The 27040-nt window shown below is 46.2% G+C and overlaps 1 protein-coding gene across 27 annotated transcripts; it reads right to left on the bottom strand.

Moving 5' to 3' along the window:
• On the bottom strand, window positions 1-26010 carry MUC13 (mucin 13, cell surface associated). 27 transcript variants are annotated; one of them, XM_052676094.1, is made up of 19 exons: window positions 25833-26005; window positions 20841-20900; window positions 20087-20143; window positions 19321-19380; window positions 18978-19037; window positions 12635-12691; window positions 11869-11928; window positions 11526-11585; window positions 10772-10828; window positions 10109-10228; window positions 9187-9293; window positions 8499-8557; window positions 7584-7738; window positions 6347-6472; window positions 5086-5194; window positions 4150-4187; window positions 2799-2886; window positions 1862-2063; window positions 1-1096 (listed from the first exon to the last, which is right to left on the bottom strand). In XM_052676094.1, exons 1-19 carry the CDS (start codon window positions 25888-25890, stop codon window positions 1049-1051), a joined length of 1581 nt encoding a protein of 526 aa, XP_052532054.1. In that variant the 5' UTR covers window positions 25891-26005; the 3' UTR covers window positions 1-1048. The 27 variants fall into 27 exon arrangements, with proteins under 27 accessions (XP_052532054.1, XP_052532053.1, XP_052532051.1 ...); XM_052676093.1 differs by lacking the exon at window positions 18978-19037 and adding an exon at window positions 17115-17174; XM_052676091.1 differs by lacking the exon at window positions 18978-19037 and adding an exon at window positions 15252-15311.
• Between the last annotated feature and the right edge of the window lie 1030 nt (window positions 26011-27040).

Genomic DNA, 27040 nt, shown 5'->3' with positions numbered 1-27040 from the left:
TACTGAGGAATGATAATATTTAATAGGAAATATTAACCGGCATATATGAAAAAAACAACAAAAAACCAACAACAACCATAAAACATGAGATTAAATGATGATTTAAATGAATATAATCTATAAATATATGTACATTTTTGGACATTATATTCTATATATATATATATGTATAAAGAAGTGCCAGCACCAGTCAAAAGATGATGCACATGTATTCTCCATGAAATGCTTTTTAGGTCTCCATGATTTTTTAACAGAATTATGAAATAATGAAAAAGAAAGATTTAAGATGATTCCATTTAATCTTACAGATTAAAAGAGGAAAAAAAAGGTGCCAATTCTTTCCACAGTAGCTGAGAATGTAAAATCAACGTATTTGCATGAAGTGGAGAACATCAGTGCTGGTTTGAAGATAATAGTTTCTGGAGTTGTATTGGGAAGGAAGGCCCCCAAGAGGTCAGACATGGTTGTCTCTCACAACAGGTGCCAGCAGAGATATGAACTGAATGCTTTCAGATAGAAAATAATGGGGGGGCTGAGGAAGGGAGAAAGACTGATACAGTAAAGACAACAATGTTAGGTTCTTACAAAAGTTTCGATACTGTTTGATACGCCTCTGCCTGAAGCAAGTGAGCACAAATGTAGGCAAAGCTCTGGCAGCTGGCATTTCCAGCATCACACACATTGCATGGACCATCTTTCAGAAGAACTGAAACACAGCTGGGTTAAAATCCTGGTATCTTGTCTACATTCACTTATTTGCCAATGCTCTAGTCCATTGAAAGTTCATAGGAATGGCCACAGGACCATTTTAGCTTTTTAAAAGTCTCCTTCTCCCTACACTCTGCTTTATTTTTATTGTCCCTTATTTCAAAGAGTTACTGCCCATCTCTTCAAGTAGGAATCTTCTTTTAGAAAATCTTCAGAATCCTGTACTATGGACTCCGTTGTCTCTGCTGATGAAATAACTGTGCTGGTAAGAGGCTGTGAAGCTCTTTGGTCTGACCCAGTGCTGTGGTTGTCGTCCACCCTTCTACTACTGGCCACTCAGTTATCTGCGCTGCATCTGAAAGTCCTCAGGCCGCCGCGATATTTCGTACTAGAGAAAAAAAGAGGTTGTTGGTCAGAAAGCTCCTTTCTCATAATAGTTCAGAAAGCATCACACAGCATATGGTGACCCTCTCTCTAATCCCTCGTGGAAAACCAAATGTATTTTACAGACAGACTTTCATCAGTGAAAATCTGATATCTTTGGGAAGCTGGAAAAGCCCAAATGGATGTGAATCTGATCAATTAAATAACTACATATATGCTAATTTTTTTTTATTTTTTTTTTTTTTCCCCCACTGGTAGCTTTTTAAAAGCTCTCTTTTAAATATTTAAACTCTTTTAACTTCTTTACAGAGAGAGTACTGGAACAGGCTGCCCAGAGAGGCTGTGGATGCCCCATCCTTAGAGGTGTTAAGGCCAGATTGGATGGGGCCCTGGGCAGCCTGATCTGGTATCAAATGTGGAGGTTGATGGCCCTGCATGCGGCAGGGGGTGGAGATTCATGATCACGAGGTCCCTATCAACCCTGGCCATTCTGTGATTCTGTGAATATCAGGTTTCTATGTTGCTTCTATTGTGGTCCTATGACACAGCAAATCTGTGAGCAGCCAGACTGTTTTAACCTTTGCTTTCACATGTGCCTCCCATGATTCAAGAATGACCTCTAGGATTTTAAAAAAGTATTAATGAGATGTGTGCTATCTTTATAATAGAGAGGATGGACAAGAGTGGAGCTTTGGTTTTGGCAACACCAGTAGCCCACAGCATTGCAGTCCAGGAACACAGTTCCTGTATGCCTGTGTGCAACACTTACCAAGTCATCGTAATTTTTCTCCACAAAGACACCTCTGTTTGAGGAATCCACCTCGTAAGGGTTGTTTGGCTGATATCCTGGGTTTGCATGGCCAGAAGTGGTCTGGACCCTGGGGAATATCCTTGTCTCCTCAGAGATATTTGAGTTGGAATTTCTTGGCTTTATCAACCTCTTTTTCTCCGGATCATGACTGTGCTTGGCTCTTCAAGGGGAAATAGAAGAAGAAAGGAATCTTTACCTATTCAGTTGCCCTCTCCATCTTGTTTTGAATGCCCAGTCCTGTTCTCAAACATGCCCTGGATTTTTCTATCATACATATTGTAAAACACCTAGTTGTCAGTGACAGAGTGCAAAGTTTGGCATCTCTTATCACAGATGGGGATAAGCTGCAAAAAGAGACAGAGAATGTTGATCTCTTCCGTCTGATTGATGGAGGCTCCTTGATCACCACTAGCCCTAATTGACTGTTGAGAGGAGGAAATAAGACATCCTTTATACCTAGTTTAGAAAAACCTGCCTGCAGCTGAAGCTTCAAGCTCAAATTATGAATTTGAATTGCCTGTAATCACAAGCCCATACCTCACACATGAGCTCAGCACCAGCTTATGCACTTGCTGGTGACCTATGCCTCCCCTATGAGTGACCTATGCCACAAGGCTATGAGGCCTTCTGGGAATCCTTATCTGGAAAGCAATGAGAAGAAAGGCAGGAAAGTTGCTGAAGCTTGTGTGGTTTGATTCACAGAAAAATAACAAATAATTCTGGGGAGTGTACATGGATGAAAGTATATCCTATTGGTTGCATGACTTAGATGAACTTGTCTGCCCAGCTAGGCATGCAACCACATTTGCAACCCTGACTCTTTCTAATTTTCTCCTTTGTTCTCTAGGAACATGCAGCAATGGAGCTTTCATTCAGTTGTCAGAAATACTCTTACCTTACTGAAACAATTGAGACTGCTGCCACTAAACACAAGATAATGACTCCAAACACTGTGCCCACTATTATAAGGATGAGTTCTTTATCTGAAAAAAAAAAAACAAAGAAAAAACAATTGAGAACTCGTGGCAAATACTGAAGACCAAATCCTGTTTCTCTCCCTTTGCAATTAAAGAATGAAAAAAAAGATGCAGTTCATTCCAAGATTCCTGATGCTGCCTTAGTACAGCTGTTGATGTGGACAAAGAATGCACGTGTGCAGCAGATGCACATTAAACCAACAACTGTGCCATGACCAGCAGAGCAATCTGACACATTCAATCACAGTGGGGGCATACAAGAAGACAATAGGGAGCATGGTTTCTCCAAAGAATGTTGTGCCAGACACAGGTGTAACATATCCTTGATTAATGCTCAGCAAACATTAGTGCACACCAAGTGCCACATGAGGAAGTCTGGGTTATTCATGGAATTTATTACTAAAGAGTCTTAAATCTGTGTTTGAATTCCCAATGTGTGTGCTGATTTTCTACATATTTGGTATTTTAATCTGCTTTACAAAAAAGGCATGAAGATTTCCAAAGCTTTGTCAGAAAACACGTTCCATGGGATTACAATATCCTTCCTGTCAAAAATTTACACCTGGTGAGTTACTCTGTGCAGTACTATACCATTAGCCAGTTTACAACATTTTTAGGCATAAAACAAAGACTTGAAGATCTTGTACCTGCAAAGACAAGGATGTTAAACATTTACTAGTTTAAGGATGCACCAGTGTAAGAATCTGCCAAGAGGCAGCACAAGGATATACTTTCTGGTTAAACAACACCAAGTCATTGTGGAAGCAAAGAACCACAAACGCTTGTTTTTCCATCTGCATTTGACTGTGATAGACGCTCTGAGATTAGGCACCTGTAATTACTAGCTGGGATGAAAGATGCCCCGATTTATACAACAGAGAGTCTATGGAAGGTGCAGAGAACAGCTGTAAAACAGACTCAGTAAATGGAAAAAGCTTTGGAAGTCCAGTCTGGTTTGCTTGTCCCATTTCTGATGACACATATGGGGCCATCTTACCAGCATAGGATACTAGATACTACACAGTGATTGCAAGCTAAAGCACTAACAAGAACCAGCTTTGCAAATATCCTGTGTTTTTCTGAAAGCTATTGGGCTTAATGCGGATCCCATTAGAGAAAATGCTACTGTCTGTCTGAACATGAAATTCAAGGAATTATCCTTCCAAGCAACAGTAGAATTTTACTAATCTTTTTCAAGGCTGCTACTTGTCATTTTTGTTATCTCGGGCAGGTTAAACATTACTTGTTATTTTTCCATGCTGTACTTACTATTCTGACAGTCTTCTCCAGAGTAGCCCACTGGACACCTACGTGAGAGGTAAAAAAAAAAAAAAAGAACATAATGTCGTTCAGCAGAGGATCACAAAAGAATAGTGTATTTTCACACGTTATCAGAAATTTCAGCAAGGTGCAGCCATCACAGGTTTCTTCTTTGATTCTATCTTAATATCAAATTGTTTCGTTTTTAGAGGAAAACAATCTGAGATTTTTCTGAATGATTAGTGAGATGCACACTCAAAGTTTCAGGTTCTCAGCCCGGGAAAGTGTTAAGAGGGACTAATTTCTCCAAGGAACAAAGCCCTGCATTTCTATGCCACTTGGAACTGCAACACACAGTGAAAAGTACAGGACTGGCAGCTGGACTTCAGCAAAATGTGCCGAATTAACAGACCTGGGGAATGAGGTGCCACTGCCTATCCATGGGAGCAGAGCCCACCTGGTGACCTAGACCTACTCAGCTTCACCAGCAAACAACACTGCTCTGTTCTGATCCTGAGCTGCCAGCAATACCCACAGGAAGAAAAACAAGACAAAATCACATAGGCCTGAAACTTAGCAGGGAGCAGAATCCCCACTGGTACCAGAGGAAATTTTCCAGGGATTTAAGGCAATTCTTGCACTATTGCTTATTGCTTTCAGTATGCTTCAGAATAGCAGTTCCTGTGGCTCAGTTGCTTCAGAAGGAATAGTGTATATTTATGGGGTATCCCACAAAATGAGAGGTCCTCCTTGGCTTTGCTCTATGGTATTAAAGGTGCATGCCAACAAATCACCATAACCTGTGATACTGTGGGGATCTGCCCACCTGTTAATCACCTCAGCTGCAGGTTGATCTTCTAGATTGAGGGTAACCCTGTTTTAGCTGTTCTTCTTCTCTATCTTTACCAAGAACACAGGAAAATGAGGGAAAAACTGAATACTTACCTTACACATTTTTCACCCTCTTTTTTAAAGTTATTCATGCATTTGCAGTCTGGAATGCCACCTTGTCTGTCACAGAACATGTTTTCTTCTTCTGTACAGTTCGCGCAATCTGTATTATCAGAAGGAAAAACACAGAGTGAATTGAATATAGCCCTGCAAAAATCAACCTTGAGCACATCTTGGAAGCATTTCTATTTTTTCCTCATAGATAAAATCTGGGGTGAGTTCCAGACACACCCCTCTCCTCTTTTTCCCTTCTCTTTTTCCTCAAGGTAAATGCACGCACAACTTTGTTGTGTATCAATGCACCAGTACAGCCTTTTTAGGGTTATACGTATGTAGAGCAGAATCTGAAATATTAAAGCACAAAATTAGAAGTAAATAGCCCTTGCTCAAAACATCCAGGTTCATAGTTCAGAACTGGAATCTCGCTGGGTTGCATCTCATACTGGCAATCCAATAATCCTGCAGGCTGACATCACAGCGCATGATCTATACAGCAAATGATCTAAATGGATCACAAGTAGACAAGTTAGGAGCCAAAGACCCACACCACACAGCATTCCTCTGGTCTTTATTGTAGCCAGATTTTATGATTTTATCCTGAGTGTTTGCAACAGGTTTTTTTCTTAAAACATCATACCTGAAGTGTGAATAGTTTTAATTTTTTAACAAGAAAATAAGAGCACATCTCAGTGTGTAGAGGATTGCCAAAATATAAACATAGTACTCTTTAAAAATTCAAAACCAGCAATCAAATAAAAACTCAACAATTTGCAGTTCCTAAAATAATCATTCTGCAAAAATCTGCCTAAGCAAAGGTAAGGCACTCCTAGAACCAATGAGGGACAGAACAGTAACAGATCACTACAGTGAAGCATTAGATTTCCACTTCTGTCAGCATCCTCAGGTAGCTTTTTTTCCAAAGTATATCCTACTAGAGAAGGCTGAGAACATAAGCTTCAGTTTATTCCACTCTTTCTTCATTTAGATGTAAATTCTTATCATTAATGATGAATATATATAGTTATCCACTCACTAATTCTGGTGATAATTTTCTTAAGCTTTAGTGATTTGCTCTGTTGGAAAAGAATTATGGATGTGTTCCAAATGAAATGTGAGCATGTGTTTTTAAAGTTTGCTTAATAAGACACACATCCCCTGATTTTTAGAGCTCAGTGCATTTGAGAGTTCAGAAAGACAAAGACAGAAGATGACCAGGTCAGATTTTCATGGATAGATAAAGTAACGCAGCATTTACCTGAACAAGAATATGTGTCCCACGCTGTCTTTGTGAAATTTGGTTTACATACACATGCTGGATATGTACCATCCTCACATGTTGTGGTTGTGTCATCACACGGATAAACAGCACACGGGGATGCAGCTTTAAAAGAGAAGCAGTCAGGAAGCAACCTGGGCACTTTCATAAAAAGCAGTGAACTCGCTCAGTAAATCATCAGCCAATTTTTTAGCAGTTCTGAAGAAAAAACTTTCCAAATCCCTTTCTGGGACAATACTGCAGTCGCCTGGAACAATCCTTTCCTTTCCCTTGCTCTTCAGTGAAGATCACATCTTCATACACAGTGTTTGTCAGCCTGCTACAACTTCCTGCCCTATCCTCCAGGAAAAGAAATTCTACCCACAAGCTCATATTTGGAGCAATACTTTTCTGACTTGCCTTTAAAAAAAATAATATATATATATATATGTGTGTGTGTGTGCTTGTGTGTATTAAAAATCAGTGGGCATACAGTGTACAGTGGAAGGATGTGCTTGTGCTGGTAGCTTGTGTGTTGTCAGGAGCTCCTCATTCTCCCTCATGCTTGAGATACAGGAAATGTCGTGGCTCAGGTGGATACAGTCACCTTGGAGTCCAAACTCTGGCTAGAAGCCATGAACTGGACTCATTTAATTATTAGCTATGCCTTTTGTGAAGGCAACTTTAAAATAGGAGCATGTTAGACAAAGGAAGATGAGAAAAACTGTGCATTTACAAAAATGTTCTCCAAGTACTACACTTCTTTGTAGTGAAAGATATTGTTTTAACATCACCTAGTTGAGTAGCTAATCAGTAAAGGCTCAGTTCAATTAATAAAGCCAATTACAGAAGAATGTCTAAGGAAATTTTCATCCTGTTCCAACAACAAAACATTGGCTTATTCTAAGGAGTAAAATCTATGTCTGTGAATATTTTGTCCAGTTTTTATTTTCCAGAAACTTAATGCTCAGCAAACTACAGTCAACATGAAATTGCTTATTTAGGAATAACTAATTTTCTCCACATGCCCACAGAGGGGGTAGAAAGCTTTGGTAAGACTAAAAAGCCCATCACTGGATGTTTGAGTCTACAGTATCACTTAAGTTTGGACACTGAGCTCCTTAAAATCAAGAAACTTACGCTCTGATGGGCTTTGCTGCATACAGAAGTGTTGTTACCAATTTTTAAGACAGGAACCTCTGTGTCTACCTTACGTCCACAATGAGGAATTACGTACTTTTGTACCCACTCACGTAGCTCAAATTTCCTGCTGCTGCCGTTACTGCATTCTCAACATTAGTCTCGGTCTCAGTTGAGCCTTCTCTGAAGATATTCATCACTGTTACATGCACTGAATTATTAATACTTCTGGTGTTTGCATCTTCTGTATAACTGAGAAGTACAGAAAGCATTATTTTAAAGTCTCAGACAGCATGTATGGATAGCAAGTTACACCTAAAGACAACAGCAGATTTCTTTCTCTCATCCCATAATGCGGGTAGCTGCTAAGACACCAGAAAATGAGTTCAATCCTTGCTCATGAATCCATTACTGGCCATCCTCCTTTACATCCAAATGTAAAAGAGACTCATGTAAGTAAAAGCTGTTGAATTTAATGCTAACGACATAGCTCCTTTCTGTGCTGTTGGGCTGAAACTAATGTTTTTATACCGGGTTAGCCTCAAAGCATCTGAAGTGTGGAGGACTTCATCCACTAGATCCTCAGTTTTGCATGGTCTTATTAGCCTGTGGTGTCATCCAGGATAGACTTGGAGAACTCATCCTGAAACATGGGGAGGATAAATCATGGTATGTCTGCAATGAATTCAGAAGGGCCAGATAACACAGGGACAAACTGTGCAGTTACTGGCACAGTGCTGTATTCTATGTAGTGTTAAAAATGGAAGATCCTCTATGGAACTGTCTCAGCCAGCCCACTACACACACCTATTGGAAATCTATAGGGTAAAAAGTGGGGTAGGAGTTTTAAAAATACCAAATGAATGACCTCATTTAATGGCAGTCAGACAGCACTCAGTCCAACCTGTATCTTTTCTTTGACAAAGTAATCCACTGGCAGCTAAATAAATGGAAGCACACAAAGCAAACTTCACATACTGTGGAAAAAACACTTTGTAAGTGATAGACTTACTTAAATTTCACGATGATGGTCTGCCTGTAGTCTGTCATATTTTGAAAAGCGTTTCGAAACTATAAAAGATAAATGAATATCATCAGCTCCCTGGCAGAGGTGCGCACTACTTCTTTCTTAATTTGAAAAAACGACCTCGAATCAACAGAGCAGTATGAGTTAAACAGTTCATCCTACTTCTCCGGGAAAACCCTTAAAATAACTTACCTATAATCAGAGAATGCTCAACAAGTGTCATATCCATTTCATTAATGTAATTCAAATGTTAATACTGTTTTTCTTATAGAAAGGATTATTACTTAAGTATTTAACAGCAGATAACAGAAACTAAACAGTTTAGAAATCTTAACTTCACCCAGTGGTTTCTGGAGAGCGAATTGCTAAAGATACAGAACAATTTATGAGGGCTTCCCAAAAGAGAAGTGGCACTGAAAACACAGGAATTGTTTGACCTCAGGTACACCCCTTCACTTCAACAAGAACCATACCTGGAGTTGTATGAGGGCAAAATTGAACTCTTTCATGAATAAGCCTAAGCTAGTGTGAAATATTCTTTGAAAGAAGTAGATTTATCAAGTATAAAACTACCTTAGGCTCCACATTAAAGGCTGCTTGTATCCCCTCTGTCTGTACCACATTCAGAAAAACATTAAATACACAGAAAAGTTTAAAAAATAAAGTCACTTACAAATTGTGTTATGTTTTGGACTATATTTTGATACTCCATTGAATTTACATCAGGAATACCATTATTGAACGTTTGTGTCAGTGTAACGATACCTGGGAATACCTTCCCTGCAAATAATAAACAAATAAATAAATAAATAAATAGGATATCAATTTATTAGAAAACATTCAATAATTTGGATTTCTCCTTAGGATTTTACCATCTCTCTGGGCAACCCATTCCAAACTGGCAGGACTTTGAAATTGAATAGTATTAAACTATAAGCATGGCCCAAAGCTAACAAAACACTCTGAGGTGTTATGGCATTTAGCAAGTCAGATATGCACATTAAAGACTTGAAATCTGCAGCCACAACCACTAAGCAGCTAACATGGTTCACCATATTCAAAAAAGCAATTCAGTATCTATCTCCTTCTTTAGGCTCACGAGTAAATTTGGAAATCCTGCCCACTGGCATTTACATAAGAAGCTTCATTTGCTCATGTGCTTGCACTTCAACAGCATCTCAGTTGCATTTCAACAGGACTCTGATGGATGTTTAGAAAGAGGAAAAATCAAGCCAGCTATTTGAAGGTCTGCAGAAGCTTGGGCTTTTATAAATCTAGGCCATAAATACTGATATCAGGACTGCATTTTCAGTTCTTTCCCACTTTTCACATATTTTGATCTCCAGAATGCCTGACACTCAGAAACTCAGCTTCTTTTCCTTTCACATTAACCTCTTTGACTGTTACTTGTTTGTGAGATAACAATCTAGGTCATTGTAGCAGTGTCTGTCTGCAAAGTAAGGCATTATTAAGCAGTTACTTTCCCAGACTGATTATGTTTTCAGTTATGAGAAAAAGTCACACAGAAAGAAAATTTCACCAAAGCAGTTATCTGCAAAATACCTAAAAATACTGATTACCTTTCTGCAACTCACCTGGATAACAATCATTGCTGTAGTAGTAGAATCCATACGAGCACTGGCATATATACGTGCTATACAGTGGGACACACGTAGACAATTTTCCTCCACAAGAACTGGATCCGCATAACTCCCCTGATACAAAGATCAAAGATCTTGATGTCAGAATTTGTACAAAACAGGAATTGTCAGCAGACACAGTCCATTAAACAGTATAGGTGGGATCATAAATGAAACTACAAGGATGCATTGAAGACAGTGAATGCAACAACACTCCTCACTGCTCAAATGCAGTAACTATCAACATCACGCCAAAGCAGAAAAGGAGGACAGAAGTACGCGGCAGCCATTCTTTCCCCTGAAAGAAGTTGTGGAACACTTCCAAGAGATCCTTGATTTCAGGCAGCATCACCAAAAAGCCACAGCATTTCGTTCTGCACAGCTGCACTCACTTCTCCCCCTTCAATGACCATCATGTCCTGCATGGCCAGCACCAGCTAACAGAGCGGGCAAGGACATCCAGCTCACTGTGATGGCCTGCTCTACAGTACTCTACAGGAGCAGGCCAGCAGCATCTACATCTGTATCTGCATGTACATACAAAAAAGACAGGTCCATGCTCTGAAAAACACACAAAAGTCCTCATCAAGTTCTCCTGAAGGGACTGTCCATCCTTACCTGTTGGCAGTGTTTCAGACGCAGTAGAAGTTTGCACAGTTGTTGTGGATGAGCTATCTGATGAAGGGAAAAGAAGAGACGTAGTCTCACTAATGAGGATTGCATGGAACACAGGCCTTGGGGAACCACAGGGTACGCAAGCAGGCAATGGGCTGCAACGGAGTGGCCGTGCCTGTCATGGTATGGCAGTCTGCCTACAGGTTGTCCATAGCGCTGATATCTCTTCAGACTTACTCGCCCATTCTCACTTCCCTCCAATGTCCAGTCTTGAGCATGTTCCCCAGAAGTCCATGGCACTTCCTCAAGCTCAGCTGCACTCACTGGCCATAGCTGGCCCTGTCACCAGCACATGCATATCTACCCAAAGCAAAGACTCTCCTCCTTCAAATTGCATCATGTTCTGCATGGCCAGCACCAGCTGCCAGAGCTGGCAAGGACACCCACCAGCCTGTGATTGTGCTCCCCATGATGGCCTGCTCTGCACTACTCGGTAGTAGCAGCACGGCAGCATCTGTGTCTGTATCTGCACAGACGTACAAAACAGATGGCTTGGGGTCTGACCAGGAATGACAAGTCCCCACCTCCTTCCCTGACCGTGCTCCAAACATCCACAACATCATCTCCCATCTATTCCTGACGAGGGCATGTGCCCTGATCAGGGGGACACAGTGCTGCCTGTGGCCTCTGCAGCTCCTGGAACTGAGTGAAAAAAGCCCTCTCCTAATGGGCTGATGAAGGGACTTTTCATAATTACCTGGTGGTAATGATGAAGAATTGGTGGCAGCAGTGTTGTCAGTTGTTGTAGATGTGTTTCCTGAAGAAGGAAAGAGACATGGCAGCAATACTTTCTGGTGTAAGGGGAAATGTCTTGAGGAACCACTTTGCTTTCGGGACAATCTCAGATTAGATATGGAGTGGAGCTGAGCGTGGCCCAGTGGACCAGCCCTGGGCAGCCCTGCAGTGCCTTGCTCCAAGGAGCCACAGCAGTAACCCCCTGCAATTCTTCAGCAAGCTTTTGCCACAGCTTCTCTCTGTGCAATGCCGGGAACCAAGTAACACCCTCCTAAGGGTGTGCCAGTGGGCTTTCCCATCCTTACCTTCTGTTGTTGTTACTGTAGGGATGGTAGTACTGTTCTCAGTTGTCGTAGATGTGGTATCTGAGGAAGGGAAAAGAAGAGACATGGTAGCCATACTTAGTGTTGCGTGGAAGGAAACCCTTGGGGCACCACTGTGTGTTCAGGAGCACCTCGGATTCAATAAGGAGGGGATTGGTGTGGGGTTGAGTGGGCCAGGTAAGGGAAGCCTTGCACGGCCTATGGGCGGTCCATGGCCCAGCTGAATCTGTACTGCAATGGGACTGGGTTCCCTTCAACAGGCCCCTGAGCTCAGGCACCTTCTCCACAAAGGCACTGCTCCCCATCCTGCTCAGCTGCACTCACTGGCCACATCAGCCCCACGCAATGGCACACGTGTCTCCCTGCAGAACAGCTCCCCACGTTTAACCTGGCAGCCCCCGTGCAGTCAGCGCTGTCTGACAGAACAGGATGAGGGCAGCCACCACTGGTGCATTCCCTGCACGCGCTCTACCCCTGAGAGAGCACAACTTCCTCCCGGGATTACTGATGGGAGTCTCTGCAACAAGCACAGTCCTTTGAGGGACTGGGCAGCTGATGGGATAACTACCATCCGGTGGGATGGATGAGCACGACCCCTTCCCCATGGAGGTACAGAAATGGCATCTCCACCCAGGCAGGGGAACACACAGTGAGTGTGGGTGTGCCTCTATGTGTTTTGGAGCTCCTTGCTCTGAAAAACACACAAAAGTCCTCATCAAGTTCTCCTGAAGGGACTGTCCATCCTTACCTGTTGGCAGTGTTTCAGACGCAGTAGAAGTTTGCACAGTTGTTGTGGATGAGCTATCTGATGAAGGGAAAAGAAGAGACGTAGTCTCACTAATGAGGATTGCATGGAACACAGGCCTTGGGGAACCACAGGGTACGCAAGCAGGCAATGGGCTGCAACGGAGTGGCCGTGCCTGTCACGGTATGGCAGTCTGCCTACAGGTTGTCCATAGCGCTGATATCTCTTCAGACTTACTCGCCCATTCTCACTTCCCTCCAATGTCCAGTCTTGAGCATGTTCCCCAGAAGTCCATGGCACTTCCTCAAGCTCAGCTGCACTCACTGGCCATAGCTGGCCCTGTCACCAGCACATGCATATCTACCCAAAGCAAAGACTCTCCTCCTTCAAACTGCATCATGTTCTGCATGGCCAGCACCAGCTGCCAGAGCTGGCAAGGACACCCACCAGCCTGTGATTGTGCTCCCCATGATGGCCTGCTCTGCACTACTCGGTAGTAGCAGCACGGCAGCATCTGTGTCTGTATCTGCACAGACGTACAAAACAGATGGCTTGGGGTCTGACCAGGAATGACAAGTCCCCACCTCCTTCCCTGACCGTGCTCCAAACATCCACAACATCATCTCCCATCTATTCCTGACGAGGGCATGTGCCCTGATCAGGGGGACACAGTGCTGCCTGTGGCCTCTGCAGCTCCTGGAACTGAGTGAAAAAAGCCCTCTCCTAATGGGCTGATGAAGGGACTTTTCATAATTACCTGGTGGTAATGATGAAGAATTGGTGGCAGCAGTGTTGTCAGTTGTTGTAGATGTGTTTCCTGAAGAAGGAAAGAGACATGGCAGCAATACTTTCTGGTGTAAGGGGAAATGTCTTGAGGAACCACTTTGCTTTCGGGACAATCTCAGATTAGATATGGAGTGGAGCTGAGCGTGGCCCAGTGGACCAGCCCTGGGCAGCCCTGCAGTGCCTTGCTCCAAGGAGCCACAGCAGTAACCCCCTGCAATTCTTCAGCAAGCTTTTGCCACAGCTTCTCTCTGTGCAATGCCGGGAACCAAGTAACACCCTCCTAAGGGTGTGCCAGTGGGCTTTCCCATCCTTACCTTCTGTTGTTGTTACTGTAGGGATGGTAGTACTGTTCTCAGTTGTCGTAGATGTGGTATCTGAGGAAGGGAAAAGAAGAGACATGGTAGCCATACTTAGTGTTGCGTGGAAGGAAACCCTTGGGGCACCACTGTGTGTTCAGGAGCACCTCGGATTCAATAAGGAGGGGATTGGTGTGGGGTTGAGTGGGCCAGGTAAGGGAAGCCTTGCACGGCCTATGGGCGGTCCATGGCCCAGCTGAATCTGTACTGCAATGGGACTGGGTTCCCTTCAACAGGCCCCTGAGCTCAGGCACCTTCTCCACAAAGGCACTGCTCCCCATCCTGCTCAGCTGCACTCACTGGCCACATCAGCCCCACGCAATGGCACACGTGTCTCCCTGCAGAACAGCTCCCCACGTTTAACCTGGCAGCCCCCGTGCAGTCAGCGCTGTCTGACAGAACAGGATGAGGGCAGCCACCACTGGTGCATTCCCTGCACGCGCTCTACCCCTGAGAGAGCACAACTTCCTCCCGGGATTACTGATGGGAGTCTCTGCAACAAGCACAGTCCTTTGAGGGACTGGGCAGCTGATGGGATAACTACCATCCGGTGGGATGGATGAGCACGACCCCTTCCCCATGGAGGTACAGAAATGGCATCTCCACCCAGGCAGGGGAACACACAGTGAGTGTGGGTGTGCCTCTATGTGTTTTGGAGCTCCTTGCTCTGAAAAACACACAAAAGTCCTCATCAAGTTCTCCTGAAGGGACTGTCCATTCTTACCTGCTGGCAGTGTTTCAGACGTAGTAGAAGTTTGCACAGTTGTTGTGGATGAGCTATCTGATGAAGGGAAAAGAAGAGACGTAGTCTCACTAATGAGGATTGCATGGAACACAGGCCTTGGGGAACCACAGGGTACGCAAGCAGGCAATGGGCTGCAACGGAGTGGCCGTGCCTGTCACGGTATGGCAGTCTGCCTACAGGTTGTCCATAGCGCTGATATCTCTTCAGACTTACTCGCCCATTCTCACTTCCCTCCAATGTCCAGTCTTGAGCATGTTCCCCAGAAGTCCATGGCACTTCCTCAAGCTCAGCTGCACTCACTGGCCATAGCTGGCCCTGTCACCAGCACATGCATATCTACCCAAAGCAAAGACTCTCCTCCTTCAAACTGCATCATGTTCTGCATGGCCAGCACCAGCTGCCAGAGCTGGCAAGGACACCCACCAGCCTGTGATTGTGCTCCCCATGATGGCCTGCTCTGCACTACTCGGTAGTAGCAGCACGGCAGCATCTGTGTCTGTATCTGCACAGACGTACAAAACAGATGGCTTGGGGTCTGACCAGGAATGACAAGTCCCCACCTCCTTCCCTGACCATGCTCCAAACATCCACAACATCATCTCCCATCTATTCCTGACGAGGGCATGTGCCCTGATCAGGGGGACACAGTGCTGCCTGTGGCCTCTGCAGCTCCTGGAACTGAGTGAAAAAAGCCCTCTCCTAATGGGCTGATGAAGGGACTTTTCATAATTACCTGGTGGTAATGATGAAGAATTGGTGGCAGCAGTGTTGTCAGTTGTTGTAGATGTGTTTCCTGAAGAAGGAAAGAGACATGGCAGCAATACTTTCTGGTGTAAGGGGAAATGTCTTGAGGAACCACTTTGCTTTCGGGACAATCTCAGATTAGATATGGAGTGGAGCTGAGCGTGGCCCAGTGGACCAGCCCTGGGCAGCCCTGCAGTGCCTTGCTCCAAGGAGCCACAGCAGTAACCCCCTGCAATTCTTCAGCAAGCTTTTGCCACAGCTTCTCTCTGTGCAATGCCGGGAACCAAGTAACACCCTCCTAAGGGTGTGCCAGTGGGCTTTCCCATCCTTACCTTCTGTTGTTGTTACTGTAGGGATGGTAGTACTGTTCTCAGTTGTCGTAGATGTGGTATCTGAGGAAGGGAAAAGAAGAGACATGGTAGCCATACTTAGTGTTGCGTGGAAGGAAACCCTTGGGGCACCACTGTGTGTTCAGGAGCACCTCGGATTCAATAAGGAGGGGATTGGTGTGGGGTTGAGTGGGCCAGGTAAGGGAAGCCTTGCACGGCCTATGGGCGGTCCATGGCCCAGCTGAATCTGTACTGCAATGGGACTGGGTTCCCTTCAACAGGCCCCTGAGCTCAGGCACCTTCTCCACAAAGGCACTGCTCCCCATCCTGCTCAGCTGCACTCACTGGCCACATCAGCCCCACGCAATGGCACACGTGTCTCCCTGCAGAACAGCTCCCCACGTTTAACCTGGCAGCCCCCGTGCAGTCAGCGCTGTCTGACAGAACAGGATGAGGGCAGCCACCACTGGTGCATTCCCTGCACGCGCTCTACCCCTGAGAGAGCACAACTTCCTCCCGGGATTACTGATGGGAGTCTCTGCAACAAGCACAGTCCTTTGAGGGACTGGGCAGCTGATGGGATAACTACCATCCGGTGGGATGGATGAGCACGACCCCTTCCCCATGGAGGTACAGAAATGGCATCTCCACCCAGGCAGGGGAACACACAGTGAGTGTGGGTGTGCCTCTATGTGTTTTGGAGCTCCTTGCTCTGAAAAACACACAAAAGTCCTCATCAAGTTCTCCTGAAGGGACTGTCCATTCTTACCTGCTGGCAGTGTTTCAGACGTAGTAGAAGTTTGCACAGTTGTTGTGGATGAGCTATCTGATGAAGGGAAAAGAAGAGACGTAGTCTCACTAATGAGGATTGCATGGAACACAGGCCTTGGGGAACCACAGGGTACGCAAGCAGGCAATGGGCTGCAACGGAGTGGCCGTGCCTGTCACGGTATGGCAGTCTGCCTACAGGTTGTCCATAGCGCTGATATCTCTTCAGACTTACTCGCCCATTCTCACTTCCCTCCAATGTCCAGTCTTGAGCATGTTCCCCAGAAGTCCATGGCACTTCCTCAAGCTCAGCTGCACTCACTGGCCATAGCTGGCCCTGTCACCAGCACATGCATATCTACCCAAAGCAAAGACTCTCCTCCTTCAAACTGCATCATGTTCTGCATGGCCAGCACCAGCTGCCAGAGCTGGCAAGGACACCCACCAGCCTGTGATTGTGCTCCCCATGATGGCCTGCTCTGCACTACTCGGTAGTAGCAGCACGGCAGCATCTGTGTCTGTATCTGCACAGACGTACAAAACAGATGTCTTGGGGTCTGACCAGGAATGACAAGTCCCCACCTCCTTCCCTGACCATGCTCCAAACATCCACAACATCATCTCCCATCTATTCCTGACGAGGGCATGTGCCCTGATCAGGGGGACACAGTGCTGCCTGTGGCCTCTGCAGCTCCTGGAACTGAGTGAAAAAAGCCCTCTCCTAATGGGCTGATGAAGGGACTTTTCATAATTACCTGGTGGTAATGATGAAGAATTGGTGGCAGCAGTGTTGTCAGTTGTTGTAGATGTGTTTCCTGAAGAAGGAAAGAGACATGGCAGCAATACTTTCTGGTGTAAGGGGAAATGTCTTGAGGAACCACTTTGCTTTCGGGACAATCTCAGATTAGATATGGAGTGGAGCTGAGCGTGGCCCAGTGGACCAGCCCTGGGCAGCCCTGCAGTGCCTTGCTCCAAGGAGCCACAGCAGTAACCCCCTGCAATTCTTCAGCAAGCTTTTGCCACAGCTTCTCTCTGTGCAATGCCGGGAACCAAGTAACACCCTCCTAAGGGTGTGCCAGTGGGCTTTCCCATCCTTACCTTCTGTTGTTGTTACTGTAGGGATGGTAGTACTGTTCTCAGTTGTCGTAGATGTGGTATCTGAGGAAGGGAAAAGAAGAGACATGGTAGCCATACTTAGTGTTGCGTGGAAGGAAACCCTTGGGGCACCACTGTGTGTTCAGGAGCACCTCGGATTCAATAAGGAGGGGATTGGTGTGGGGTTGAGTGGGCCAGGTAAGGGAAGCCTTGCACGGCCTATGGGCGGTCCATGGCCCAGCTGAATCTGTACTGCAATGGGACTGGGTTCCCTTCAACAGGCCCCTGAGCTCAGGCACCTTCTCCACAAAGGCACTGCTCCCCATCCTGCTCAGCTGCACTCACTGGCCACATCAGCCCCACGCAATGGCACACGTGTCTCCCTGCAGAACAGCTCCCCACGTTTAACCTGGCAGCCCCCGTGCAGTCAGCGCTGTCTGACAGAACAGGATGAGGGCAGCCACCACTGGTGCATTCCCTGCACGCGCTCTACCCCTGAGAGAGCACAACTTCCTCCCGGGATTACTGATGGGAGTCTCTGCAACAAGCACAGTCCTTTGAGGGACTGGGCAGCTGATGGGATAACTACCATCCGGTGGGATGGATGAGCACGACCCCTTCCCCATGGAGGTACAGAAATGGCATCTCCACCCAGGCAGGGGAACACACAGTGAGTGTGGGTGTGCCTCTATGTGTTTTGGAGCTCCTTGCTCTGAAAAACACACAAAAGTCCTCATCAAGTTCTCCTGAAGGGACTGTCCATTCTTACCTGCTGGCAGTGTTTCAGACGTAGTAGAAGTTTGCACAGTTGTTGTGGATGAGCTATCTGATGAAGGGAAAAGAAGAGACGTAGTCTCACTAATGAGGATTGCATGGAACACAGGCCTTGGGGAACCACAGGGTACGCAAGCAGGCAATGGGCTGCAACGGAGTGGCCGTGCCTGTCACGGTATGGCAGTCTGCCTACAGGTTGTCCATAGCGCTGATATCTCTTCAGACTTACTCGCCCATTCTCACTTCCCTCCAATGTCCAGTCTTGAGCATGTTCCCCAGAAGTCCATGGCACTTCCTCAAGCTCAGCTGCACTCACTGGCCATAGCTGGCCCTGTCACCAGCACATGCATATCTACCCAAAGCAAAGACTCTCCTCCTTCAAACTGCATCATGTTCTGCATGGCCAGCACCAGCTGCCAGAGCTGGCAAGGACACCCACCAGCCTGTGATTGTGCTCCCCATGATGGCCTGCTCTGCACTACTCGGTAGTAGCAGCACGGCAGCATCTGTGTCTGTATCTGCACAGACGTACAAAACAGATGGCTTGGGGTCTGACCAGGAATGACAAGTCCCCACCTCCTTCCCTGACCATGCTCCAAACATCCACAACATCATCTCCCATCTATTCCTGACGAGGGCATGTGCCCTGATCAGGGGGACACAGTGCTGCCTGTGGCCTCTGCAGCTCCTGGAACTGAGTGAAAAAAGCCCTCTCCTAATGGGCTGATGAAGGGACTTTTCATAATTACCTGGTGGTAATGATGAAGAATTGGTGGCAGCAGTGTTGTCAGTTGTTGTAGATGTGTTTCCTGAAGAAGGAAAGAGACATGGCAGCAATACTTTCTGGTGTAAGGGGAAATGTCTTGAGGAACCACTTTGCTTTCGGGACAATCTCAGATTAGATATGGAGTGGAGCTGAGCGTGGCCCAGTGGACCAGCCCTGGGCAGCCCTGCAGTGCCTTGCTCCAAGGAGCCACAGCAGTAACCCCCTGCAATTCTTCAGCAAGCTTTTGCCACAGCTTCTCTCTGTGCAATGCCGGGAACCAAGTAACACCCTCCTAAGGGTGTGCCAGTGGGCTTTCCCATCCTTACCTTCTGTTGTTGTTACTGTAGGGATGGTAGTACTGTTCTCAGTTGTCGTAGATGTGGTATCTGAGGAAGGGAAAAGAAGAGACATGGTAGCCATACTTAGTGTTGCGTGGAAGGAAACCCTTGGGGCACCACTGTGTGTTCAGGAGCACCTCGGATTCAATAAGGAGGGGATTGGTGTGGGGTTGAGTGGGCCAGGTAAGGGAAGCCTTGCACGGCCTATGGGCGGTCCATGGCCCAGCTGAATCTGTACTGCAATGGGACTGGGTTCCCTTCAACAGGCCCCTGAGCTCAGGCACCTTCTCCACAAAGGCACTGCTCCCCATCCTGCTCAGCTGCACTCACTGGCCACATCAGCCCCACGCAATGGCACACGTGTCTCCCTGCAGAACAGCTCCCCACGTTTAACCTGGCAGCCCCCGTGCAGTCAGCGCTGTCTGACAGAACAGGATGAGGGCAGCCACCACTGGTGCATTCCCTGCACGCGCTCTACCCCTGAGAGAGCACAACTTCCTCCCGGGATTACTGATGGGAGTCTCTGCAACAAGCACAGTCCTTTGAGGGACTGGGCAGCTGATGGGATAACTACCATCCGGTGGGATGGATGAGCACGACCCCTTCCCCATGGAGGTACAGAAATGGCATCTCCACCCAGGCAGGGGAACACACAGTGAGTGTGGGTGTGCCTCTATGTGTTTTGGAGCTCCTTGCTCTGAAAAACACACAAAAGTCCTCATCAAGTTCTCCTGAAGGGACTGTCCATCCTTACCTGTTGGCAGTGTTTCAGACGCAGTGGAAGTTTGCACAGTTGTTGTGGATGAGCTATCTGATGAAGGGAAAAGAAGAGACGTAGTCTCACTAATGAGGATTGCATGGAACACAGGCCTTGGGGAACCACAGGGTACGCAAGCAGGCAATGGGCTGCAACGGAGTGGCCGTGCCTGTCACGGTATGGCAGTCTGCCTACAGGTTGTCCATAGCGCTGATATCTCTTCAGACTTACTCGCCCATTCTCACTTCCCTCCAATGTCCAGTCTTGAGCATGTTCCCCAGAAGTCCATGGCACTTCCTCAAGCTCAGCTGCACTCACTGGCCATAGCTGGCCCTGTCACCAGCACATGCATATCTACCCAAAGCAAAGACTCTCCTCCTTCAAACTGCATCATGTTCTGCATGGCCAGCACCAGCTGCCAGAGCTGGCAAGGACACCCACCAGCCTGTGATTGTGCTCCCCATGATGGCCTGCTCTGCACTACTCGGTAGTAGCAGCACGGCAGCATCTGTGTCTGTATCTGCACAGACGTACAAAACAGATGGCTTGGGGTCTGACCAGGAATGACAAGTCCCCACCTCCTTCCCTGACCGTGCTCCAAACATCCACAACATCATCTCCCATCTATTCCTGACGAGGGCATGTGCCCTGATCAGGGGGACACAGTGCTGCCTGTGGCCTCTGCAGCTCCTGGAACTGAGTGAAAAAAGCCCTCTCCTAATGGGCTGATGAAGGGACTTTTCATAATTACCTGGTGGTAATGATGAAGAATTGGTGGCAGCAGTGTTGTCAGTTGTTGTAGATGTGTTTCCTGAAGAAGGAAAGAGACATGGCAGCAATACTTTCTGGTGTAAGGGGAAATGTCTTGAGGAACCACTTTGCTTTCGGGACAATCTCAGATTAGATATGGAGTGGAGCTGAGCGTGGCCCAGTGGACCAGCCCTGGGCAGCCCTGCAGTGCCTTGCTCCAAGGAGCCACAGCAGTAACCCCCTGCAATTCTTCAGCAAGCTTTTGCCACAGCTTCTCTCTGTGCAATGCCGGGAACCAAGTAACACCCTCCTAAGGGTGTGCCAGTGGGCTTTCCCATCCTTACCTTCTGTTGTTGTTACTGTAGGGATGGTAGTACTGTTCTCAGTTGTCGTAGATGTGGTATCTGAGGAAGGGAAAAGAAGAGACATGGTAGCCATACTTAGTGTTGCGTGGAAGGAAACCCTTGGGGCACCACTGTGTGTTCAGGAGCACCTCGGATTCAATAAGGAGGGGATTGGTGTGGGGTTGAGTGGGCCAGGTAAGGGAAGCCTTGCACGGCCTATGGGCGGTCCATGGCCCAGCTGAATCTGTACTGCAATGGGACTGGGTTCCCTTCAACAGGCCCCTGAGCTCAGGCACCTTCTCCACAAAGGCACTGCTCCCCATCCTGCTCAGCTGCACTCACTGGCCACATCAGCCCCACGCAATGGCACACGTGTCTCCCTGCAGAACAGCTCCCCACGTTTAACCTGGCAGCCCCCGTGCAGTCAGCGCTGTCTGACAGAACAGGATGAGGGCAGCCACCACTGGTGCATTCCCTGCACGCGCTCTACCCCTGAGAGAGCACAACTTCCTCCCGGGATTACTGATGGGAGTCTCTGCAACAAGCACAGTCCTTTGAGGGACTGGGCAGCTGATGGGATAACTACCATCCGGTGGGATGGATGAGCACGACCCCTTCCCCATGGAGGTACAGAAATGGCATCTCCACCCAGGCAGGGGAACACACAGTGAGTGTGGGTGTGCCTCTATGTGTTTTGGAGCTCCTTGCTCTGAAAAACACACAAAAGTCCTCATCAAGTTCTCCTGAAGGGACTGTCCATCCTTACCTGTTGGCAGTGTTTCAGACGCAGTGGAAGTTTGCACAGTTGTTGTGGATGAGCTATCTGATGAAGGGAAAAGAAGAGACGTAGTCTCACTAATGAGGATTGCATGGAACACAGGCCTTGGGGAACCACAGGGTACGCAAGCAGGCAATGGGCTGCAACGGAGTGGCCGTGCCTGTCACGGTATGGCAGTCTGCCTACAGGTTGTCCATAGCGCTGATATCTCTTCAGACTTACTCGCCCATTCTCACTTCCCTCCAATGTCCAGTCTTGAGCATGTTCCCCAGAAGTCCATGGCACTTCCTCAAGCTCAGCTGCACTCACTGGCCATAGCTGGCCCTGTCACCAGCACATGCATATCTACCCAAAGCAAAGACTCTCCTCCTTCAAACTGCATCATGTTCTGCATGGCCAGCACCAGCTGCCAGAGCTGGCAAGGACACCCACCAGCCTGTGATTGTGCTCCCCATGATGGCCTGCTCTGCACTACTCGGTAGTAGCAGCACGGCAGCATCTGTGTCTGTATCTGCACATACGTACAAAACAGATGGCTTGGGGTCTGACCAGGAATGACAAGTCCCCACCTCCTTCCCTGACCGTGCTCCAAACATCCACAACATCATCTCCCATCTATTCCTGACGAGGGCATGTGCCCTGATCAGGGGGACACAGTGCTGCCTGTGGCCTCTGCAGCTCCTGGAACTGAGTGAAAAAAGCCCTCTCCTAATGGGCTGATGAAGGGACTTTTCATAATTACCTGGTGATAATGATGAAGAATTGGTGGCAGCAGTGTTGTCAGTTGTTGTAGATGTGTTTCCTGAAGAAGGAAAGAGACATGATAGCAATGCTCCGTGTTGGGGGCTGAATTCTCTTGAGGAACCACTTTGCATTCAGGACAATCTCAGATTAGATATGGAGTGGAGCTGAGCATGGCCCAGTGGACCAGTGCTGGGCAGCCCAGCAGTGCCTTGCTCAAAAGAGCAAGATGTGCTTTATGCTGAAGGAATGAGACATGATAGCATTACTTTGTTTTGCATTTATGAGACGTCTTTCATAACCATTGTATATGAGCAAGCATATGTGGGCTCTGGAACATTTGATACTGAGTGATCCCTTCCTAAGGCTCTGCCTATGGGCTTTCACATCCTTACCTTCTGTTGTTAGTACTGCAGTGATGGTAGTACTGCTTCCAGATGTTGTAGGTGTGGTAGCTGAGGACCGGAAAAGAAGAGACATGGTAGCCATGTTTAGTGTTGTGTGGAAGAAAATCCTTGGGGATTTCCCAAGGATTGTGTTCCCAAGAACCTCAAATTAAATATGGAAGGGACATGCACGGGTTCTACTGTAGACTAGTCCTGCCCTTATACTGTCCATAGCACTGGCAGCTCTTTAGGCTGACATGCCCATATTCCCCGGTTTGCACATCCTCCCCAGAAGCACATGCCATTCCCCCAAGCACATACTCAATGTCCACAGCTGGCCCAATTAACAGCACAGATGTGTCTTCAAAGGAATGTTCCCCCCAAGTTCTCCAAGCAGGTTCTGCATGGCTAGCACTCTCCAGATCCTGTGCTGAATCTCACCTAAATCCACAAATATTACATTCACTGCAAGACAGATAAGTATTTTGAAATTGTAAGAGATGCTTTCTCGAGCATCATTAAAAATTCCAGATGGACTCTTTCAGAGTAGTAATGGAGAAACGTGTGTCTTTTCTCATGCCATTTCCTCAGATGAAACAAATTCAGGTGCATATTGAAAGTAGTGTATTTCTGTTCATATAAGGCAAATTCTGCCAAATTATCATCAGTGTAACCAAGATCTTTTTTCCAGGACTGCACTACTATGTAGTCATGATATTATGCTTTACTTTTTTGTCATTTTTTTTTCTTCCTTGTTTGTCTGTCTAGTGTTGAAAGTAAAGGAAGCAATATACAAAATACAACAGGCTTGCTGCTAAATTTGTGATAGCAATGAACAGTTTGGATCACACAACCTAACTTCAGTCTTTGTTACTTAATAAATGCATTTAATCTGGGTTAACGTCACACTCATAATTTAATCTAAACAGCATGAACTGGAACTCTCATATATTTGTGGCTAACACTCTTGGCACTAGAAAACTCTTATAGCTGGTGTATTAAATACAATACTGCAAATAACACTAAATTCTCAAAAGACACTTGAAAAATAGGCCCCTCTCTTCAAAAGCTTTTGCAAGTTTTCAAAAATCCAAAAGAGAAGCAAATTTAATAAGCCTTTTTCTTCTCATCAATAAAGCTGTCTTGGAAAAGGCTCACCAAAAAGGCAATGCCTAAAGTAATCCCTTAGTGTGTTCTGGGTGAAGAGGAAACGTGGTTTCTCAGTCCTGCGGGCAGAGTTTTTTTTCCTGGTCGATGTCAAGAAATGGACATTTTGGCTATAGCCATGATTCTGTGTTGTCTACAGGCTAAGAGTTTGGAGCACTGTTTTAAACTTCCTTCTCAAAATCAATGTTACATCACTAACGTCTTCAGTCAACAATGTTTAGCTTTGTACAGGCTGGCTAACAGCCCTCCACAAGTACCCTTTGGACTCAGGAAGAATCACATCTGTGTGACTGCAGAGCACATGAACTGCACCTGGGCTTGGCACAGGTAACGCAAGCAAAGGTGGCTCTTTAATGGCCCTATCTGCCCAGCCCCAACTTTCTGTACCAGGAAACAGGATGTGTCATAGATTCAGGCATTTACCATGGACGTAATAGATCTTAAGATTCAGGCTATGAAATAGCAGACATCTGGGTACCAAGCAGAGTAGGTCTTTGTGAGTACTTTGCAAATGGACACAACACACAAAGCTTTTACAGTGTTTGCTTAGAATGAAGTAGGTTTCTGGGCATGGACAACCTTAGGAAAAATCTACACAAGTCAATGGAAGGCTCCCATCGCCTTTGGTACTTCCTAGGACAAGATCTTTCAGTCTTACTGTTGTTCTCCAAACAGAAAACCAACCAAGTGCCAAACTTGAAGTCTTCTATGCTTATAATTTATAAATCTGATTGTAGTATGCTGTAGATGTTGCTATAAATATGTATATTCACTCACAATAGGTAACAGACTCACTGCCATCTGTCCCCATCTGATGCAATCTTGGCAGCATCAGTGAAAGTCTTAATTTGGGTCATATCTCTGTTTAATTGTCCCTGAAGTAAATGGGATTTCCTGTCCTTTCACAGCTTCAAGTTGCCACCAAACTCCTCCTACAGCTACTTTTACAAACTCCCTGCTACACTTGATCTGTTACTGAATATCAGATACTCTGACCTGCAACCACCGAAATTGTTACAGGGCTAGAAAAACGATTAAGCGGTCTATGGAATGATTCCTGCCCTGTCTTTGAATAGAGCACAGGGCAACCCTCTGCCATCTGAGCTGGTGGCGAAGTTCTTGTTAATTAGCTTCAATAGGAGGGGAATGAATTCTCTGAGGGCCAGTTCAAGCAGTGCTGCTTTCCAGACTGATTGTTTAAGGAGACTCCATCCGGAAGGGCAGTGGCAGCACTTTTTTTCCTGGGTGCTGGGCTGGAACAGTCACATCTTTTGTGATTACTGTAATAGAGCTTGAATTACCTGGGTTTAGTGTGCAAGTCCTGAAAACTGCTTGTGGAATAGGCTGAATTAGGTTAATCACAAGCCCCAGTGCTTTTGCATTGTTCTGTGAACAAGGAAAACTGTTTTCTTGCAGTAACGTTTTTCATCACTAATTAATCAAAATCTAGATGTGCTGAATGGTGCGTGGCCACTGACTTCAGTCTCTCAGCAGCTGCTAAAAGCACTGAGTAATCTATTCACTGCAATAGAATAGCTCCTCAGACAAATCCCAAAACAGAAGATAATGTTTCTTACCTTCTGAAAGGCTCAACACCAGGCAAAGCAGCACAGTGAAGAACATGCAGTGTCCCATTGCTGCCCCTGCTGCTGCTGCTACTCCTCGCTAAACCTGAGATGAAGTGCTTTTCTCTTCCAGCGTCAGCTCATTTAAGGTCCCAGCCACAGGTAGGGAGTTCAGCCCCGAGCTGACGTCATGGTGGCAAGTGGCAAATGACAGATCCAAGCTGTTTTTTTCCTTCCTTCTCAAACTGGGAGGAGACTTCTGGACCCGCAGTATTCTTCCTGTAAGTTATAAACATTTGAGACCTGTTGACACAAGGAAGTTAATTAATGCTAAATACATTGACACAAACTGACAGGACACTAGCTATCCCTGCTAGCCCAGCAAACACTTTCGGTGTAATTTAGGTGGAGGGTGCAGTGCAGTCTGTTCCTAAAAGGAGAAAAAGCTATTCCATTCCAAAGCATGCTAATGATGTACTTAGAGCAGAATACCTGGGACTTACACACTCAACTCTTTGCAATATATTGCCAGTGCAGACAAATTCTATGTCTCAGACCTCAAGCTCTCTATACTTTAAAGCAAAATTTTACCCCAGAGGATCTCTTACTGATCAGCTGCTCAGGGTGGAAAGCAAGAGAAAACACCTGCATCTTCAACATTCACAAAACTGAGCTGGCTTTGGCTGTTTTGGGAGTGATTACAGCTGGTCTATTTGCCTACATCTTTGTGTGTTATGGGCTAGTTAAAGCAGTGTGGCAAAAGAAGCAGGAACAGGGAGGACAGCCAGCAGCTATTTAACTACCTGGGCAACAGCCCTTCTTTCTTAGGAGTAACTGTGTTTGTACCTGGGAGACATTTGGAAACAGGAATGTTGAGGCTGTTACAGGGAACCTTCAGGAAGCCTGGAAATGGGAATTAGCACAGGGAGCCATGGAGCAACTAACACAGCCTGAACTTGGGAAAAAATTGATGGATTTACTGAAATCACGTATCAGGAAGCTCTGAAAATCACAGAATCATTAGGGTTGGAAAAGACCATGAAGATCATCCTGTCCAACCATCAACCTTTCACCACTGTGCTCACTAAACCATGCCACTCAATATGACAGAATAATGATGTAAAGACCAACATGAGGAGGAAAACCTGTGGACAGTAGCTGTTTCTCCGCAGACTGCTTATTTTCAGCTGCCTCACCTACACAAGTTCTCTAGCTCAACA

This window comes from Tympanuchus pallidicinctus, unplaced genomic scaffold (genome assembly GCF_026119805.1).
Source record: "Tympanuchus pallidicinctus isolate F22 unplaced genomic scaffold, pur_lepc_1.0 scaffold15, whole genome shotgun sequence".
Taxonomy (NCBI): domain Eukaryota; kingdom Metazoa; phylum Chordata; class Aves; order Galliformes; family Phasianidae; genus Tympanuchus; species Tympanuchus pallidicinctus.
This window is presented reverse-complemented; position numbering and strand designations above follow the sequence as displayed.

What these genes read in the sequence shown, in the direction of transcription:
- MUC13 (XM_052676094.1), bottom strand. Translation starts at nt 25,890, where the DNA reads ATGGGACACTGCATGTTCTTCACTGTGCTGCTTTGCCTGGTGTTGAGC. An exon ending in TCCAAAACATAACACAATTT is followed by an intron (nt 8,558 to 9,186) that starts GTAAGTGACTTT and finishes TATCTTTTATAG; the next exon opens with TTTCGAAACGCTTTTCAAAA. An exon ending in GTCTCAATTGTTTCAGTAAG is followed by an intron (nt 2,064 to 2,798) that starts GTAAGAGTATTT and finishes TTCCCCTTGAAG; the next exon opens with AGCCAAGCACAGTCATGATC.